At 43.8% G+C, this 21,897-nt stretch overlaps 1 protein-coding gene across 3 annotated transcripts in view; it reads right to left on the minus strand.

Annotated features, from left to right (window-relative positions):
• Positions 1 to 21,897, minus strand: part of LOC309553206 (dnaJ homolog subfamily C member 3-like) — a 38,941-nt gene that overhangs the window by 2,355 nt on the left and 14,689 nt on the right. For all 3 annotated transcript variants that reach the window (XM_082254158.1, XM_082254156.1, XM_082254157.1), the window contains exons 7-12: positions 17,097 to 17,278; positions 13,069 to 13,188; positions 3,396 to 3,501; positions 3,184 to 3,304; positions 156 to 288; positions 1 to 65 (exon numbers count right to left, since the gene is read on the minus strand). The exon at positions 1 to 65 is cut by the window's left edge and continues 84 nt beyond it. In XM_082254158.1, coding sequence (XP_082110284.1) covers positions 1 to 65; positions 156 to 288; positions 3,184 to 3,304; positions 3,396 to 3,501; positions 13,069 to 13,188; positions 17,097 to 17,278 — 727 coding nt within the window. The remainder of the gene's footprint in view (positions 66 to 155; positions 289 to 3,183; positions 3,305 to 3,395; positions 3,502 to 13,068; positions 13,189 to 17,096; positions 17,279 to 21,897) is intronic.

Raw genomic sequence — 21,897 nt, forward strand, 5'->3', positions numbered from 1 at the left:
TGTCCGGGTGCCACTGCTGTGCCAACTTCCTGTATGCTTTAATCACTTCCTGCTTGTTGGCATTTCTATGAGAAAGCAATACTGAAGTCACCATGATCTGTCCTCATGACACATGCACTATGTACGCAGATCAATATGGTTGTTATGGAGGTTACCTCTTCACTCCCAGGATCTTGTAGTAATCCCTTTTCCGGGACTGTTTGAGCAGTTTCTGAGCCCTCTCCAGACCTTCCTTTATTCCCTCATTCTCTCCGTCCAGTTCTTTGGCTTGCTGGAAATCCTCCACCGCTGCCAGAGAAAACACAATGCGAAAAAAAAAAGATTAATTCAGATAATGGGAGAAGCACTGCAGAGTAATCTTAAAGCTGAAGCGTTATGTTCAACATGCAAATAAAATGTACTACTTATGAGACCAAGTGATGCCATTACTGGGTCTGTCTGCTTATGTTTGTTCCAGCTTAATGGGAGAGGCTGGCAGCACCCTGCCACAGATCTCCTTCATATAAAAGAACACATTCCCGGAATCCCTGTAGACATGCATGCTCCTCCCTGCTAACCAATGGGTGTTCTATACTTTAACTGCAGGGCCATCTTACAGAATGGGCATGCTGGGCAGTTGCCCAGGGGGCCCCACCTTCCCAGCCCCAGCCAAGCATTAGTCCCGATTCCTGTGTGCATCCCACCACAGAACTTAGCAGGTGGCAAGCGCCTGTCGGCCCTGTGCTGCTGTAAGGCCCCTGGGGCCATGGAAAGGAGCCCACAACTGCAGGAATGCCTGTCCGCCTGCACGGTAACAGGCACACACAGGACAGTCGAGTCTGACTCCCGTCTGTGTGTGTGTTCACCGGACCCAGCTGCCAAACTTGGAAGCTGTCATTAGCCTGGCACTGCTGTACCAATAAATATCGCCTTATCGATAATTTGCATTATCGTGGGTGATTGTGTGTAGGCGGGGCCCCAGTGCACTGCTTTGCCCGGGGGCCTTTAATGCTCTTAAGATGGCACTGTTTAACTGTGCAGTCTGCTGATAATTTGCTTGAGCATAAACATCTAAAAAGGATGGCAACGATATTTCAAATATTGCTCACAAATAAAATTATCGTAGGCAGAGGAAGCGAATAGCTGAGAAGTGGGCAATAACAATACGGACTGGGCAGAGAAGGGATAGATGAAGGTCAATGTTGATCAAACAAGAAATTTATATGATAGAGAGAGATCATTGTGCAGGACGTCCTCTTGCGGTTGCACGGGCTCAGAGAGCGGGTGTGTGGCGAGTCTGAAGGCAATGGCTACAGCAAGCGGTAGAGGAGCGGGTTATAGAGCCCCATGCAGGACGTAACGCGTACGGGGGGAAACCACGTGTAACACGTACGGGGGGAAACCACGTGACCCACAGCCATCTTGATACACCAAGCGAAAGAGAGCGCTCACTGGGCAGGACGTCCTCTTGCGGTTGCACAGGCTCAGAGAGCGGGTGTGTGGCGTGTCTGAAGGCAATGGCTACAGCAAGCGGTAGAGGAGCGGGTTATAGAGCCCCATGCAGGACGTAACGCGTACGGGGGGAAACCACGTGTAACGCGTATGGGGGGAAACCACGTGACCCGCAGCCATCTTGATACACCAGGAAATGCAGCCATACACCCAGCTTGCCACATGCAGCTTGCTTTACAGCGTTTTTATGTAAGTGCATCCACTGTTTTAATAATAAAATCCTTAAATATACAGAGAGCACTCGATGTCTTCTACCTTTCCCCTAAGTAATCAGGCGCAACATAGGGGAGAATTTGCTACAAGTGTAGGAGAAAAGGCTGCTGTTCAGCTTTAAAACTGAAGATGTTGTCATTACCAATCCAAACATTAAGGAGTTTATTCCTCATAAGGATAGTGAATAGAATTTTACACATTAGTCCTGTATACCCCTGGGAGCAACTGTGCATCCAGAACCCCTACTTTACAGATCAGTTACAGTCTAATATAATACAGCTATTTATTCAAAACCACATACTGCCATTGGGATGAATAATGGCCAATGAACCTTAGTGTATAGAAATCATGGCTTATATGAAGTAATGCTTGTGTAAGAAAAGGTGGGCGAGTTAAAAGAACAAAAAATAAAACAGAGTGGAGCAAAGGACAGGAAAAAGACTGAAAAAGGAGAGAAGACTGGAGAGAGAAAGAAGAGGACACAGGTAAAGCAAGGGAGGGGCATGAGTGGACAAGACACAGGAGAGGAGAGGGCAGAAAAAAGGAGGAGTAGAGAGGACAAGAGAAATGAAAAAAGAGGGAAGGGTTGGGTTGGAGACAGGAGAGGACAGGAAATACGAGGAGGGGAGAGGACACAGGAGAAAGGGCAGGAAATTCGAGGAGTGAGAGGACACAGGAGAGAGGGCAGGAAATAGGAGGAGTGAGAGAACACAGGAGAGAGGGCAGGAAATAAGGAGGAGTGAAAGGACACAGGAGAGAGGGCAGGAAATAAGGAGGAGTGAAAGGACACAGGAGAGAGAGGGCAGGAAATACAAGGAGTGAGAGGACACAGGAGAGAGAGGGCAGGAAATACAAGGAGTGAGAGGACACAGGAGAGAGAGGGCAGGAAATACAAGGAGTGAGAGGACACGGGAGAAGGCAGGAAATACAAGGAGTGAGAGGACACGGGAGAAGGCAGGAAATACAACGAGTGCAGATGACATGGGAGAGAGGACAGGAAATACAAGGAGTGGAGAGGACACAGAAGAGAGGGCAGGAAATAAAAGGAGTGGAGAGGACAGAAAATACAAGGAGTGGAGAGGACACAGAAGAGAGGGCAGGAAATAACAGGAAAGGAGAGGAGGGGAGGGGGCAGGACTAGACTGGAGATAGCAGAGCAAAGCAAAGTAGTGACATAGGGAGAGAAGAAAGGACATGGCTGGACTGGAGACCGAAGAGAAAAAAAAAAAAGACACAAAATAAAAGAAGAGGGGAAAAAAAGAAAAATGACGATAAATAAGAGGAAGGACAAGAGGCATTAAAAGGACAGCACACAAGAAAAGGAAGGATAGGGGAGGGGAGGACACATAAGAGAAGGGGAGAGAAGAGCAAAATACAAAAACAGGGAAAAGAAAGAGAAATAATATTTGAGGATGGAATGAGTAGCAAATGAGAATGAAAAAAGCAGTTAGAAGAGGCGGACCTCCTCCCTGCACACACCTTTCTCATACTCCTCATTCAGGATATAGGCTTCGGCTCGGTCCTTCAGCACCTGTGGATTCTGGGGGTCTCTCTGATGGGTTTCTGTACACGTCTTAATGGCTGCCTCTGTGTGCTGACTCTACAGGTCACAGGATACAAAGGTGACACTTTATTATGGTACAGATCTCAGCCACCTTTTGTATGACCCTATACACGACTATAGTACACACCTTAGACAAGCAGTGACAGATCCGCTCTTTCGCCCGTTTCTTGTAAATTTCCACATTGGGTTCTGTTTTTATGGCCGCTTCAAATTTTTCTATAGCAGCTTCATACCTGTGGAAAACATACTGCGAGTTATTCATTGGGAGTGACTGGGGCAGGGTTCAATTCCGCACAACACAGGAGCCACTACTATATCACACCTAAAAAAATACAAATAAAACAACACTTCCCCCATATAATAGCAGACCACACCCCTATTTGTCTTTTTTATTGTCTTTGCCTTATCAGACAAGAAAAGACACAAGACAAATGTCTCCATAGCCCAGGAGAGGCAAAAATCACTTTTCTTTTTTAAGTTAACCACTTGACCTCCAGAGGATTTACGACCAGGCCATTTTGTGCGATAGAGCACTGCGTTACTTTAACTGACAATTGCGCGGTCGTGCGATGCTGTACCCAAATAAAATGATGTCCTTTTTCCATAAATAGAGCTTTCTTTTACTGGTATTTGATTGCCGCTGTGTTTATTTTTTCTGACCGACAATTAAAAAAAAAAAAAAAAAAAAAGAAGAAGAAAAAAAAAAAAAACACAATATTTTTTACTTTCTGCTAGAAAACATATCCAATAAATAAAAAATTCAAATTATTCATCATTTTAGGCCAATATGTATTCTGCTATTTATTTTTGGAAAAAAAAATCCCAATAAGTGTATATTGATTGGTTTGTGCAAAGTTATAGTGTCTACAAACGTTGGTATATACAGTATACTGGAATTTATTTTTTTATTTTTACTAGTAAAGGCAGCGATCAGCGACTTCTAGCAGGACAGTGATTTTGTGGCAGACAATCGACACAAACTGACACTTTTTGAGAACCAGTTACACTAATACAGTGATCAATGCTAAAAATATGCAATGTAATGACACTGGCTGGGAAAGGCTTAAACATCTAGGGTGATCAAAAGGTTAAATGTGTGCCTAGCCAGTGTTTTGGTGTACTGTGCGTGTTGCTTATGTAGCACCCTCCTAGATAGGGGCTAGTTAGGGAGGATAGTTTGCTCTGCCTGCTTAACAGGGGAGTAGCAGGTAAATCATATTTATGTAGCATCCTCCTAGGTAGGTGCTAGGAAAAGGAATAGTCTGCTCCATCTGCTTATCAGGCAAGCCTGATCAGTAGTTCTGCCTGTTGCATGTGTCCATGTGTGATTCATCTGGTCTGAGGGAGTGTCCCCACTGTATCCAATAGGGGAGCATATTGGACAGTGGAGGAAACCCAACTAGTGACACACAGGCTTTTGTTACTATCCCAGTGGGTTGGCAGAAACAGTGGTGCATCCTGGGATATGTTATAAAAGCCACAGGCACATGTGACAGGGTGTCTTTGGGCGGGAAGCCAGGCCCCAGGAGTAGGGTGATGGCTGTCTCTCCTCCTATCTGTAGGAAAGGTGGTCACAGGCGGTCAGCCTTGTGGACCAGAAGTGTGGTGCTGAGCCACACTGGAGGTCCAGTGGATGCTGACGGATGGAGTTGAAGGCAGAGCAACCCAGGGAAAAACAGTGTCCGTAAGTACCAGGAAGCTTGCCAGGGGTCTGCCCAGGAAGAGACCACTCCAGTGGAGAGTCAGTGGACAGGAGCTAGCACACACAGCAAGTGAGAAAGGGGGTGCCAAGTTAGGACTCTGAAGAGAAACGATATCAGGATCATATTCATTATCTTCACTTCAGTGGCAAGGTGAAGCAGTGGCCTTGCCGCGCACTACAGTCAGTTGTCCTCAGAATTGTGCATAGTTATTAGTTGGAGTATCCCACTCATCCCTTCTCCCATCCCAGTTCTAAATAAAACACAAGAACCGAATCCCTGGACTGTTCATTGTCTGAGCCAAGTGTCTAAAGTGATAAGTTCCACAGACTGTTGCTACGGGTAACCCAGGGGAATCCAGAAAGTGCAATTCTCAGCAGCCCTCTAGCAGTGCTACACTTATATTAAGGGAAGTCATGGATTTTATTCCCTGCTTTGCAGGGAAAGAACATATATTACTTCCCTGCTGACAGGACAGAGCTCTGCCTTGTTTACATAGGCAGAGCTCTATCCTTTGTGTCTTCCTGAAGATCGGCAAGTGTGTTATAATCACAGCACAGCAGGGTCGCCGATAGTGCGCGCATGCGCGCCCCCTACCTGGAGGTGCCGGATATGTATCTAGTACGTGATCCGGCACAGCAGAGCCTCCTTGCCCCTGTACATGTAAGTGATATGTTTGGCAAGTGCTTGTAAACTCTTATATATTCCCAGTAAAGTGACTGGCCTCAGGTGATACACAGAGATGAAACAAACCTTCCTACATAAGTTGTAACCGTTTATCTGCAGTCTTTTCTTCTCTACGTCCATTCAAAGTGCGGAATTTACACAGAATCTCTCAGCTCTGAAAAGCAGGAACAAACAGCTGAAGACACACTCTGCAGAGCTCAGTGAGGAGAGCTCTGAAAGCTGATTGGAGGTAAGAGACACAACCCCCTACACACAGAACACAGGAAAAGAGCCGAGGTTGTCACTCTGCTGGAGCTCTGCTCCAGTAACAAAGCAGAGGACAGAAATGACACTAGGCCCCTTTCACACACGGTAGTCCTTCGGCGGACTCCGTTTTTCTCAGCGGGGGATCGAACCGCCGATCCCCGCTGAACAGGCGGATGGCAGCTCTGTCTCCGCGCTGTGTGCGGAGACACAGCTGTCAGGTCTCCATTCTTCTCTATGGGGGAATCGGATGAGAACGGACCCATGCTCTTGATGTATTGGACGGTTGTTGTGACTGACTTGCTGCTGTCTTACTCGGGAGCTGCGATGCGCATCGGCCGCTCTCCCTTTTCCTCTCTGCACCCGCACGGAGGATCGGGTGGGCGGGCTGCTGCGCATCGGCGCCACGCCGACTCACGGCGTCACTCTGACGCTGTGGTGCCGGCGGCTGGTTTCCTCCTTCAGTGCATATGAGACAACCCATGAGACGGCCATGCCTGCTGGCGTGTTCCGCCCCTGGTTGTCTCCCCCTTGCACTGAGCGTGACGCTGGGTCCACTTGTCTGGCGGTCTCTTGGCGGATGCGATGCACCTTGTTATCCAGTCTGGGCTCTACCTGCCGGTAGTACTTCCTTTTATCCTCTCCTTACTTACCCCTTTTTGGTTCCAGACCCTTTGGGTATTTACACTGTTTCTTACTTATCTGTTTGTTTGTCCTTGGTTGGGTCTTCATTCATTTTGCTTCACGTGGCTGCTCACCCACCTTTTACTTTTTGTTTTGGTTTACCTTTATTTTTCCTTTCATTATGTCACCCTCTCACACATCATTTCATTTTTTATCCTACATATCACCTTCACCTATACACCACCACACATATTTAACTTCCTGCGTTTAGACTACAATATCGTATTACACACCTCCCATTCACTTACACTTCCTATCACAATACACCAGTGTTAATTTCGTCGACTAAAAGCGACTAAAACGTTTTCGTCGACTAACACAATTCAGATGACTGAAATTCAACTAAAACTAAAATGGCATTTTAGTCAAAAGACTATAACTAAAACTAAATTGAAATTTGCTGCCAAAAATTAACACTGGTGCATGCTCAAAGCATAAATAATAACATATTAGATTTTTCACTCCAGGACCAGCAGTAGTATATAATGAGTTTGGAAATTGTAGAGAAATGCTTAAATAATGCATTACAAATTACAATTGAACTACACCCATTTGATTATAGATGACTAAAATGAGTTTTAGTCGACTAAAATGTAGGGCGTTTTAGTCGACTAAAATATACTGGAGTTTTAGTCGACTAAATACGACTAAAACTAAAACACTTGCAGAAGACTAAAATAGGACTAAAACTAAAATGCCATTTTAGTCCTAAGACTAAGACTAAAACTAAATTGAAATTTGCTGCCAAAATTAACACTGCAATACACGGTCACATTTCTTCCATTTACTTATGCCATACCCAATATCTCATATATACTAAATACTATATACTATACAACATGTATTACTCATTACATTTTTTATACATTATACTATACTACTGTACATGATCATATATGTATATGTATATATGTATATGTATATATATATATATATATAGGACCACACACTCCTTATTCAGTTTACAAATATTATACAATATACATCATTACATACAACTTTTTTCTTTTTCTCCTTCTCTCTTTCTGCAGCAGCACTATGGTGTACCTTCAATAACTCTTTATCTCAATATTACCAACAATATCATTCATATATATATTTTTTGATAGATATCCCTCCACGCTGCTACATATCTTCATCTTCCTACTATATCTACCTCTGCCCACACGTACCATGTGTGCGGTTCGCTCCGCCTCCCCGCTGATTTTGTGTGCCCTCAGCTCCCGGTGAGACTCCATGGGGTCATACCCACTCTCCCCTCCAATTATCATCCAAGACTTATACAAGCATGGGTATGTATGGGGGCTCGCCCCCTCCTTCCTCTCCCCCTTCTCCAATACATATTATCAGCATTGTGCCAATTTCCTTATATGTTTCTTTTTAGATTTTGTTCATCTGCTCCTGATGAGTGGCGATTCGGGCCACGAAACGCGTAGAGCCTATGAGGTTCTCAATCCTACTACTATATCATTACTATTTGGAATCCTTATTTGCGATACTATGTATACTCCTTGACACTCTATCTTATATGGAATCCCACTTTGTTGATCTCTATGCAATTGGACCATGGGACTACTTATTTGGTTTTTTAATATGTAACAATTTTTTGTACAACATTGTAGATGTCATTTGAACTATATGTACCAACAAACATGCCGACTGTGCTCTGCCAGCCTGGTCACGCCTCTCACTCAAAGTCCCAACCCTCCCTTTCCTTCACAATTGAACCGGGATGAAGTCGCACAGCAATCCCACTGTGCGCCTGATCTAAAGTCCCAAACTTCCCCTCCTATCCAGTCCATTCATCCGATCCGCCAGACGGATGGAAAATAGGGTTTCCATCTGTCTGGATTTGACGGATCGGATGTCAGCGGACATGTCTCCGCTGACATCCAATGCCCCATAGAGATGCATGGGGCATCCATTCAGATCCGCCTGAAAAAGGAACAGGCGGATCTGAACGGTCTGCCTGTGTGAAAGGGGCCTTAGTGCTCTGGATTGAGACAAGTACACACTATAGAGCCGTGACCAAACGTTTTGAAAATTACACAATTATACATTTTCACAAAGTCTGCTGCCTCAGTTTCTATGTTGGCAATTTGTATATACTCCAGAATGTTATGAAGAGCGATCAGATGAATTGCAATTAATAGCAAATTTCCTCTTTGCCATGAAAAAGAACCTAATCCCATTAAAACCATTTCCACTGCATTTGTGAAGAAGGCTTCAGGGCACCCAAAAAAGTCCAGCAAACTCCAGGACCGTCTCCTACAGTGGATTCAGCTGCGGGATCGGGGCACCACCAGTGCAGAGCTTGCTCAGGAATGGCAGCCGGCAGGTGTGAGTTTATTGGCATGCACAGTGAGGAGTAGACTTTTGAGGATGACCTGGTGTCAAGAAGGGCAGCAAAGAAGCCACTTCTCTCCAGGAAAAACATCAGGGACAGAGTGATATTCTGCAAAAGGTACAGGGATTGGACTGGTGGGGTAAAGTCATTTTCTCTGATGAATCCCCTTTCTGATTGTTTGGGGCATCCGGTAAAAACCTTTTCCAGAAGAAAAGGAGAGCGCTACCATCAGTCCTGTGTCATGCCAGCAGTAAAGCATCCTGAGACCATTCATGGGTGGAGTTGCTTCTCAGCCAAGGTATTGGGGCTCACTCACAATTCTGCCTCAGAACACTGCCATGAATAAAGAACGGTACAAAAACATCCTCCGAGTAACTTCTCCCAACCATCCAAGAAGAGTTTGGTGAGGAATAATGCTATTTCCAGCATGATGGAGCACCTTGCCAAAAGGCAAAAGTGATAACTAAGTGGCTTGGGGAACAAAACATTGACATTTTGGGTCCATGGCCAGGAAACTCCCCAGACATTAATCCCATTGAGAACTTGTAGTAATCCTCGAGGTGGGTGAACAAAATACCCCACAAATTCTGACAAACTCCAAGCATTGATTATACAAGAATGGGCGGCCATCAGTCAGGTTGTGGCCCAGAAGTTGATTGACAGCATGCCAGGGGGAATTGCAGAGATCTTGAAAAAGAAGGGACAACACTGCAAATATTGACTCTGCATAAACTTCATATAATTGTCAATAAAAGCCTTTGACACTTATGAAATGCTAATAATAATACTTCAGTATACCATAGTAACATCTTATAAAAAGTTATAAAAACACTGAAGCAGCCGACTTTGTGAAAATTAATATTTGTGTCATTCTCAAAACTTTTGGCCACGACTGTAGGGAGATATGCTTTGTTTGTATTTCATGTCTGGGGTTTACAACCACTTTAAATGTATGCATGCAATTGAATCAAGACATGCAACTGTCAACCATTTGAAATACCGTGTACTCTTGTGTTGCCTGAATGTGCATGTTCAAGCTCCAAGTAATAACACTCTGGCCTTAATCTAAGTAAATAATATCTGCATGGAGTTTGTATGCTCTCCTCAGCTTTTTGCTGATTTCCTCCGATAAACCACAGCCATGAAGGCAAGATAACCCCCCTACAGTCAGAGACAGATGTGCAGGTTTCTCCATAAAGTTCTGTCGAATATGTCGGCCCTGTATACAGTGCCTTGTGAAAGTATTCGCCCCCCTTGAACTTTGCGACCTTTTGCCACATTTCAGGCTTCAAACATAAAGATATAAAACTGTAATTTTTTGTGAAGAATCAACAACAAGTGGGACACAATCATGAAGTGGAACAAAATTTATTGGATATTTCAAACTTTGTTAACAAATAAAAAACTGAAAAATTGGGCATGCAAAATTATTCAGCCCCCTTAAGTTATTACTTTGTAGCGGCACCTTTTGCTGCGATTACAGCTGTAAGTCGCTTGGGGTATAACTATCAGTTTTGCACATCGACAGACTGAAATTTTTGCCCATTCCTCCTTGCAAAACAGCTCAAGCTCAGTGAGGTTGGATGGAGAGCGTTTGTGAACAGCAGTTTTCAGTTCTTTCCACAGATTCTCGATTGGATTCAGGTCTGGACTTTGACTTGGCCATTCTAACACCTGGATATGTTTATTTGTGAACCATTCCATTGTAGATTTTGCTTTATGTTTTGGATCATTGTCTTGTTGGAAGACAAATCTCCGTCCCAGTGTCAGGTCTTTTGCAGACTCCATCAGGTTTTCTTCCAGAATGGTCCTGTATTTGGCTCCATCCATCTTCCCATCAATTTTAACCATCTTCCCTGTCCCTGCTGAAGAAAAGCAGGCCCAAACCATGATGCTGCCACCACCATGTTTGACAGTGGGGACGTTTTGCATTGTTGCCAAAAAGTTTGATTTTGGTTTCATCTGACCAGAGCACCTTCTTCCACATGTTTGGTGTCTCCCAGGTGGCTTGTGGCAAAGTTTAAACAACACTTTTTATGGATATCTTTAAGAAATGGCTTTCTTCTTGCCACTCTTCCATAAAGGCCAGATTTGTGCAGTATATGACTGATTGTTGTCCTATGGACAGAGTCTCCCACCTCAGCTGTAGATCTCTGCAGTTTGTCCAGAGTGATCATGGGCCTCTTGGCTGCATCTCTGATCAGTCTTCTCCTTGTATGAGCTGAAAGTTTAGAGGGACGGCCAGGTCTTCTTAGATTTGCAGTGGTCTGATACTCCTTCCATTTCGATATTATCACTTGCACAGTGCTCCTTGGGATGTTTAAAGCTTGGGAAATCTTTGTATCCAAATCCGGCTTTAAACTTTTCCACAACAGTATCTCGGACCTGCCTGGTGTGTTCCTTATTCTTTATGATGCTCTCTGCACTTTAAACGGACCTCTGAGACTATCACAGTGCAGGTGCATTTATACGGAGACTTGATTACACACAGGTAGATTCTATTTATCATCATTAGTCATTTAGGTCAACATTGGATCATTCAGAGATCCTCACTGAACTTCTGGAGAGAGTTTGCTGCACTGAAAATAAAGGGGCTGAATAATTTTCCAATTTTTCAGTTTTTTATTTGTTAACAAAGTTTGAAATATCCAATACATTTCGTTCCACTTCATAATTGTGCCCCACTTGTTGTTGATTCTTCACAAAAAAATTACAGTTTTATAGCTTTATGTTTGAAGCCTGAAATGTGGAAAGGTCGCAAAGTTCAAGGGGGCCGAATACTTTCGCAAGGCACGGTAAATGCCATCAATAAAGAATAAAGAAAAGAAACATATCCAGCAGTTCCCAGTCTTTCCCAACCTTTCGAATCTCCGAGAAACCCTCATAATAGTGTTCAGGTCTCAGTGCTTCAGTGAGAGAAAAGGACCCCGCTAAACTGGTGGTCAACAGAAGGTATGCCCCGTTAAGACTGTTGTTCAGTGAAAAAATATCCATTACAATATTGGCGAGTGTAGCGCCTCCATATATTGCGGAATAGCGGGAAAAGTTCTCCATACATTGGTAATCATTAGAAGAATGACCTCTTACTAAAAAGGACCATGTTCATTAGTGTCTGAGTTCACTTATATGAGAAACAAGAGAAGAACCAAGACTGGTCCCAAGTCTCTGGCTCTGCCAAGAGGGGTTGGTGTAAAGACTAAGGGTGCCATCAGGAAGGCAGTCAGTCAACCTCGACTTACTACTCAAGAAACCCCTAGCAACCTCTAGATCGGAGTTCCTTTAACTTTTTTCAGTTGTGGCACCCTTTAAAAGTATGCAAAATCTTGAGGAACCCAAGTCTAATATGTAAAAAAACAGAAACATTACTTATCGATGGGAAACCTGTACCTGGGATGATGCACACATCCCATTGATGAAATCAACTTCACATGAGAGGTCCCTATAACCTCAAATTGCCCTCACCACACCAGAGTCCCTGCCTGGAGTCCACATCCATTCTTGACCCCGGGCAAACTGGGTCTCATGCTTGTGGCACCCAGTTTCAGAAACACAGCTCTAGAATAACCCTGGTTGAAAAAGGCTGCTCTAGAGTGATGTTTGGCTTGCAAAGACTGTTTGAAGCTCATGCATACCATAACTGTCTGGATTGACTAATGGTCACCATATGTTGGTTGGGTAAAGCCCCGTACACACGTACCGATTGTCGGCCGTAAATATTCGGCCGACGACCGTTCGGCCGATTTTCGGCTTGTTAGTATGATGCTTCCGACAACAGACTGCGACTTTTCGGCCGAACAGAATCGGGTGTGCAGGCATTAAAATTTTTGTTGGCCGTCACCAGAACGGCCGATTGTTCACCAGTCGGTACAGATTTTGGCCGACAGACAGCAGATTAGCAAGACTGGGCATGCTCAGAAAAGAAAAAAGACAAGGAAAGTTAACCATCACATGACATCACTTCTACAGTCGGCTGTTGTCGGCCGACAAAATTCGTGTGCAGTCTTTTGCAGTTTTCAACAGACACGACAGCCCTGGACAAAAGAGGGCCGATCGTTCGGCCGACGATCAGTACGTGTGTACGGGGCTTAACTCTAGTTTATGTTCATGTTGGGAGGGAAGGCAAATACTCAGAAACTCACCTGTGGTCTCGGATTAGTTCTTCGCCCGATTCCAGGTGTCTAGAGAGCTTCTTGACTTGTTTATAATGAGAGAAACAATCTTTGTCGTCCTGATCTAGCTTCAGACATTCTCGTACTTGGCTAAATAGAGCAACACAAAAATCACAATGTTGTAGTAACACAGCAAGCAACTAACACTTTGCAGATGGCCTTCCTCACTGCCAACATCCCCACATAACACAAAAACAGCAGTGGAATTGATCTCTTACACGTCAGATACTTCTCATAATCTCCTGTGGTAGAGTAGATCTCCCTCACCTCTTGCATTCTTCACTCTTTCTTAAGGTGCAATAGATCCCTACAACCTCACTCCTGGTTCCTACACATGGTATAAGAAATCTTTTACTCTCCCTCCTTCCCTATGGTGGAGTAGATCTCTGAACTCAGACTCTCCCTCATGGTAATATACATCTTCTACACCTTACTCCTCCCTCATAGAGAAATAGATCTCTCTTCCCTCAGACTTTTCACAAAATTTTACAATGGTGTAGTACGTTGTACATTCAGTTAACATTCATTTTTTTGTACACTCGCCAGTGGTGTGGTTGACATCTTTATTTTAGAGTCCTATTTAATGTAGTACATTAGATCCTTCATTCAGATTGTCTGTATGCTTACAAGGCAGTCTACTCTCCACGTGTTTCCTCATGAAGAAGTAGCAGGGTATAATAGACCCTCCACCCCGGGACCTCCATGCGTTCCCTGATGGTATATTAGACCATTCCCTTGTTCCTCCTTGGAGTATTAAATCTTCTAATATATCATGGGGGAACGTATGAAGGGTCTGGGGTGAAGAACATCCCTAGGTGTCCCCATCCTTGGCGTAGAAAATCCTCCTCACCTATGACCCACCATGTGTTCCCATGGTATATAATATATATACCATGGGAACACATATATATAAATATACACACATACACACACACATATACATATATACACACACACACACACACACACACACACACACACACACACACACACACACACACACACATACACACATACATACTATATATATATATATATATATATATATATATATATATATATATATATACATACACACACACACATACATACATACATACATACATACATATACACACACACTATATAAATATATAAATAGATAGATAGATCTATATTTCCCCACATGTCCCTTATGGTGTTAGAAATTCTTCTCATGTCAGATCATCCATGTGTTCCCCCATGATATATTAGAACATCACTAGGTGTCCCCCTCCATGGCATAGTAAATAGTAAAACCCTCAGATACTCCATGTGTTCCCCCTATCATATATTCAATCTTTTTCACCTAAAACCGGCCATAGATGAATCAAAAAAAAAACTCAGCCGGTTCAGTAGGGAGTGGTCAAAATTTGATCCATCTATGGAAAGGCTGATTGTACCCACCAATCCACTTGGGTACAACCAGCATGTTGGATTTTTAGCTATAGCTTTAGCTGTAGCCACTAGCAGTAGTCATTGTGCTCTCCTGGCAGATACGGCGCTCCCCGCTCCCCACCCCCCTCGCTGGAAGAACACAATATGCCCGTGGGCCTCCCCCATCAATACTGACTGTGTTGATGGGAGGAATTGAGCGCTTTTCTTTCCTAAAATCAATGGTTGCAGGAAAGAAAAAAACGCATGCTCTATGGCTTGCCTAAGACTCTCCACATGCTCCCCCACAATATACAGTGCATCTGGAAAGTATTTACAGCGCTTCACTTTTTCCACATTTTCTTATGTTGCAGCCTTATTCCAAAATGGATTAAGTTCATTATTTTCCTCTGAATTCTACAAGCAATACACCATAATGACAATGTGAAAGAAGTTTGTTTGAAATGTTCGCTAATTTATTAAAAAAAATAAAAAAAATCACACGTATATAAGTATTTACAGGCTTTGCTCAATACGTAGTTGAAGCTCCTTTGGCACCAATTACAGCCTCAAGTCTTTTTGAGTATGATGCTACAAGCTTGGCACACCTATTTTTGGGCAGTTTCTCCCATTCTTCTTTACAGGACCTCTCAAGCTCCATCAGGTTGGATGGGGGGCGTCGGCACACAGCCATTTTCAGATCTCTCCAGAGATGTTCAATCGGGGTTCAAGTCTGGGCATTGGCTGGGCCACTCAAGGACATTCACAGAGTTGTCCCATAGCCACTCCTTTGTTATCTTGGCTGTGTGCTTAGTGTTGTTGTCCTGTTGGAAGTAGGGTTGCCACCTCATCCCTTTAAACCAGGACACATATTAATTACACAAGTTCTGAGGCTAATATAATGCACATAAGGCACTAAGTGAGTTTAATTACCACCTTAATCAGCCACAGAACCTGTGTAATTAATGTGTGTCCTGGATTAAAGAGGAAGTAAACCCTCCTCGGGAAGTTGAACCTATAGGTAAGCCTATGATAAGGCTTACCTATAGGTACTGTAAATATCTCCTAAACATGTACGGTTTAGGAGATATTTACCTTTAATGCAGCCAGTGACGTCACTGGCGCATGCGCTCTGAAGGAACGGCTGATCGTGCCGTTCCTTCAGAGCCCCGTGCCGTGACCGTCGGCTCCCGTGCGCGTGCGCGGGAGTGACGTCACCGCGGCTCCGGCCAATCAGATGGCCGGATGCCGCGATCCCGGAAGACGGGCGACTGAACATGTCGCTCGTCATACAGGTGAGTGAGCGGCACGGCGGGGGCTCGTTCTAAGGTAAGTATTTCATAATGAGCTAGTATGCGATGCATACTAGCTCATTATGTGTTTCTCTTGCAGGATGTAAAAAAAAAAAAAAAAATTTAAACGGGTTTACAACCTCTTTAAAGGGATGAGATGGCAACCCTAGTTGGGAAATGAACCTTTGCCCCAGTCTGAGGTCCAGAACGCGCTGGAGCAGATTTTCATCAAGGATGTCTATGTACATTGCTGTATTCATCTTTCCCTCCATCCTGACTAGTCTCCCAGTTCCTGATGCTATATAACAACCCCACAGCATGATGCTGCCACCACCATGCTTCACCCTAGGTATGGTATTGGCCAGGTGATGAGCGGTGCCTGGTTTCCTCCATTCAGGCCAAAGAGTTCAATCTTTGTTTCATCAGAACAGAGAATTTTGTTTCTCATGGTCTGAGAGTCCTTCAGGGGCCGTTTGGCAAACTCCAGGTGGACTGCCATGTGCCTTTTACTGAGGAGTGGCTTCCATCTGGATACTCTACCATACAGGCCTGATTGGTGGAGTGCTGCAGAGATAATTGTTCTTCTGGATCGTTCTCCTCTCTCCACAGAGAAAACGCTAGAGCTCTGTCAGAGTGACCATCACGTTCTTGGTCATCTCCCTTACTAAGGCCCTTCTCCCCTGATCGCTCAGTTTTGCCAGACAGCAAACTTTAGGAAGAGTCCTGGTGGTTTCAAACTTCTTCCATTTACGAATGATGGAGGCCGCTGTGCTCATTGGGACCTTCAATGCTGAAGAAATGTTTCTGCACCCTTCCCCAGATCTGTGCCTCCATACAATCCTGTCTCGGAGATCTACAGACTATTCCTTGGACTTCATGGCTTGGTTTCTTCTCTGACAGTTACTGTGGGACCTTATATAGACAGGTGGGTGCCTTTCCAAATCCTGTCCAATCAACTGAATTTACCACAGGTGGACTCCAATCAAGTTGTAGAAACATCTCAAGGATGATCAGTGCAAACAGGATGCACCTGAGCTCAATTTTGAGTGTCATGGCAAAGGCTGTGAATACTTATGTACATGCGATTGATTTATTTTTAATAAATTTGCAAGGAGGTCAAGCAAACGTCTTTCATGTTGTCATTATGGGGTATTGTTTGTAGAATTTAGAGGAAAATAATACATTTATTCCATTTTGGAATAAGGCTGTAACATAACAAAATGTGGAAAAGGGGAAGCGCTGTGAATACTTTCCGGATGCACTGTATAAGATCCTCCCCACATGTTCCCCTATGGTATAGTACATCCTCCTCACCTCAGGCTCTCCTCATGCTCTCCCATTGTGTAGTAGAGGCGGCTCAGTTTTAGGAAGGCAGCTCTGTTGTCATTCCGCAGTTTGGTTGTTGGTTTGAGGTCCTGGATGGCCTTGTTTAGATCCCCAATTCGGAGGTAACACTCGGACCTCAGCTCCCGAACACTCGGGTCCCAAGGGGAAAACTAAAAATTCAAAGTTAGTATAAGCTTAAACTTAGAGGTAACAGAATAGAGTGTACCATGACATCACAAAAAAAAAAAAATCAAACTATAACCACATTTTGGGTAAAATATAACTAAATAAAATGTACAAATCAGCCTTGAGCTATTTGCAGAGAACATACAAGAACATATATAGAAATAATAAATATAAAATTATTACAGTGGGACAAATAAAGCAGAAAAGCTGGTCAAAGAGCAGCCTTATTATTATTTTATTATTATTTTTATTATTATTATTTTTATTATCTTATTATTACTATTAATAAAAGTTGTATCTTAACAAGAAAAAAAGTAATCATAACCAGTAACAAAGGGCTGATTACCCATTACGTCCTTTACTTCCTAATGGTTATGTGATTCTCCCAAATTCTATATTTCATATCTTTCTCTATATTTCACGTTTTTCCTTTCTTTACTGTAAAGGAACCGCCGACCCACACTGTGTTTGTGGTCTTCCGTCAGTATACAGTTCCCTTGCAGTCATGAACATATATACCAGATTTTCCCAGCCACCCTCATACAAAGCTAGCCAACAACTTAGCTTGTACTGGAATCACTCTTTAACAGTCACACAGAATTTATATACAGCATGGACCTCCTCCTCCTGATCATATTACCACACACAGGTCAGGGGTTGCCTGATTACATTATCATATGCAGATGAAATTGTATACAGCAACAGAATTAACCTGAACTAATTATCTAGCCATCTGGACAGAACAATGTGGGCTCATTAACATTTAACAATGGGACAGGCAGACTTAACACAATCCACATTCCACCTCAAAACAGACAATAGGACAAGACTGCCAATGACAGTCTGTCCGTCTCCTACATTGAAGTACATGGAATACACATCTACGTAGTGCTATGATTATTTAGGAGTCAGACTTCATGGTAACAGGCTATAGGTCTCACAGTGTAAAGTGGGATTAAATCTTCATATTTCCTGAGAGATATTGCTGACAAATATTACTGTCCCACTTGAAGCAATCCAAACCATTAAGTATCTGTCCTTTCACTCCCAGTGACGGTGAGTACTGTTACATTAACCTTACAATCTTATACTTTATATCTCTCACCTGAGAATTTTTACTTTATATAAAAATGTTTTGGCTACAATGGTAGCAATATAATGTTTTCTTCTTCTTCCAACATTATCCCTATGGTAGTGCAAATTTTAAGATACCCAATAATTGTTTGTATAGCTTCATACGGTATCAAAAACGAGAATGAATTTGCCAGCTTCATATACAGTAATCATACCGAACTACAAAGCGGTTATCTGTTAATATGTTCAATCTTTTCTTGTTCATATCATTTGCTTTAATAAACTTCTTCTGAAACAAAGTGGGCAGTCTTGCTCCCTCACCCTGTGACACAGGATGTTCCCAGTTGGGGTGTCTGGGGAGGGGGGGGGTGACACCCCTGTGAATTAAGCACTTTACCGCTACTCACTGAGCTGCTACTGCGGCAAAGTGGCTTGATAACGTCTGGCGACGTAGACCTACATCACCAGACATTCCCCTCTCTCGGCGCCGCGCGCGCCGCCAGAGGCTCGGTCCCGCTGTATTCAGTCACAGCGGGATTCGGGCCAGGGGAGGAGAGGCGGTGATCACCCCCGCTCTTCCCCGATCGTCGGGAAATCGAGTGTGGAGATCCGCCCGCTTGTGTAAACAAAGCGGGCGGATCTCCTAACTGACAGGCATAGCTGAACCTGCGATCTGTCCCTGTGTCACATAGTCCCCTCCCCCCACACACGTCAGTAAGCACCAGGCATACATTAACCCCTTGATCACCAATAAAAATAAACCCCTTCCCTGCCAGTGTCATTTTTACAGTAACAGTGCATTTTTATAGCACTGATTACTGCAGTAATGTCACTGGTACCCCCAAAAGTGTCAAAAATGTCAGTCAAGGGTCCGATCTGTCCGGCGCAATGTCGCAGTCCCGCAAAAAAAAAAAAAAAAAAAAAAATTGCAGATCGCCGCCATTATTCGTTAAAAAAAAAAAAAACACCAAAAATGACAGAAATCTTTCCCTTAGTTAGTAAACACAATAACTTTTGCGAAACCAATCAAAATATGGTTATTGCGATTTTTTTTTACCAAACATATGTAGCAGAAAACAAATTGGCCTAAAATGATAAAAAATTTAGATTGTTACATTTTTTGGGGGGGGGGAGGATTTCATATAAAAAAAATGTGAAAAAATATTTTTTTTTTTTTTTTTTTTTTTAAAAAAAAAAAAAAAAAAAAAAAAAAAAAAAAAAAAAATCGCACAGGTGATCAAATACCACCAAAAGAAAGCTCCGTTTGTGGGAAAAAAAGGACGTAAATTTCGTTTGGGTACGGCGTTGCATGACCGCGCAATTGTCCGTTAAAGTCGCACAGCGCCGAATCGCAAAAAGTGGCCCAGACGTAATATTTGTGAACCACTTACTGTTTAAGTTTGAATGCATTTCTCCGTTATGTGCCATGATGTGTACCATAAAACAACTCTGCTTCAATACAATTCTGTACTTTTGTTCTTTAGAACAATCTCAAAAAGCTATTAAATACTTTTTGTTGTTATTAAATCATCACATACATGGGTTGATTTAGGTTCCTTCACACGGGCGGTGCGCCTGACGGAGTCCGTTTTGCTCAGCGGGGATCGATCCGAGCAGGCGGATGACAGCTCTGTCTCCGCTCTGTGTGCGGAGACGGAGCTGTCAGAGCCCCGCTCTCCTCTATGGGAGATCAATGATAACAGATGGATAAAATAGGGTTTCCATCCGTTCGGATTTCACGGATAGGATCGGATCGGATAGCAGCGGGTGTCAGCGGAGATGTCTCCGCTGACATCTGCTGCTCCATAAGGCTGCATGGAGCATCCAATCCGGTCCACTGACAGGTGGACCGGATCGGAAAGCCCGTGTGAAAGGGGCCTAACGAACTGGAGAGTGCTACAAACCGGTGCAGCTGTGCATAGTAGCCAATCAGCTTCTAACTTCGGCTTGTTCAATTAAGCTTTGACAATAACATCTGGAAGCTAATTGGTTTCTATACAGAGCTGCACCAGATTTTGCACTCTCCAGTTTTAGTAAATCAACCCCACAATCTAGAGATGTACAGTACTCAAACACCATTGTGTATAGCCCCCCCCCCCCCCCAAATAACAATTAACATCTACAGCCAAAACATATACTTTTTTACTATGCATAGAATAGGGAGAGGTTAAATCCTTGTCCATGTTTTCTTATTTGGGAGATTTCCCATTACTTCCTGTCCAGGAAACACAGAAACAGAAAAGCTCTCTAAAGTAGAGAGAAATCCCCACTTTAATTTAAAGCTGAACTCCAGCACTAAATTCAGTCTTTCATAGTTGTACAGACTCCTCTGTGCAACGAAATCAGAGTAAGCCATTTCATTCCAGGACTGAGCTTCTCAATGTGCATTGGAAGCTGCAGCAAGCCAATGGAGCCTGCCTCGTTTCCTGGACCAGGGGGATGGAGGTATTGAAATAGATCTGGACCCTAAAGGGCTCTTTCACACGGGCTTTCCGATCAGGTCCGCCAGTCAGTTTTTATAAATATGAAGAATTGGTGATGTCACTGTTCTCTAGTGATTGGACGGGCTGTGTTCTCATGAATATGAAATGTTGGTGATGTCATGGTCTCTAGGCGGACCTGATCAGATGCTCCATGCACCCCAATGGAGCAGTGGATGTCAGTGGTGACATCTCCGCTGACACCCGCTGCTATCCGATCCGATCCTGTCAGTGAAATCCAAGCGGATGGAAACCCTATTTTTCATCCATCTGGAGGATTGGATGAAAACGGACAGGTGGTCCGTTTTCATCTGATCTCCCATAGAGGAGAGTGACAATCTGACAGGTCCGTCTCAGCACACGGAGCGGAGACAGACCTGTCATCCGCCTGCTCAGCGGGGATCGGCAGATCGATCCCCGCTGAGCAAAACGGAGTCCGCCAGGCGGAAAGCCATGTGAGAGGACCCAAATGCTGCATTAAACACCTGCTACCCTGCCTGTAGTGTACCCTGTAGTGGTCTGTGGCACAAAGTCAATCATGCTCAGTAGGGAGTTATAGCCTGCCTAATAACATTGTAATGTAGCATTGGGGTGCCATCTGTGAATGTCTACTTCTGTAGCGGTTCCACATGCAAATCTGCAGCAAGCCTTGTGCTACTTTTTATCCATGGCTGCCAATACAAAGTTCCCTTTATTAGAAAATGTTGCCTTTGTCAGTACTGCACATTGCTTAACTGAGTGGCCTCGGCAGTGCTCACATGTTTGGCAATCCAGGATTGTGTGAAGAGGAGCAGCAGAACATCTGTTCCATTGAGGGACTTTAGCAACAAAGAACGAAGGTTGCATGCCAGGTAGATGGAGCAGCAGAAAGGCAGTGATGCTCAGCTTTCCTTCCTGAGCCCAACTGGACTGGCCTTGCTGGTGCACCAGAGACAGTAGATACTGCAGCAGGAACATGAACGTGGCGTGTGGAAGGCCTGAGCCTCTGGACTTCAGATTTTCACCATACTCTAGCAGTGCTGGCTTTCTAGTGGTATCCCCACGTCCTC

This window comes from Pelophylax lessonae (assembly GCF_965119305.1).
Source record: "Pelophylax lessonae genome assembly, chromosome: 4".
Taxonomy (NCBI): domain Eukaryota; kingdom Metazoa; phylum Chordata; class Amphibia; order Anura; family Ranidae; genus Pelophylax; species Pelophylax lessonae.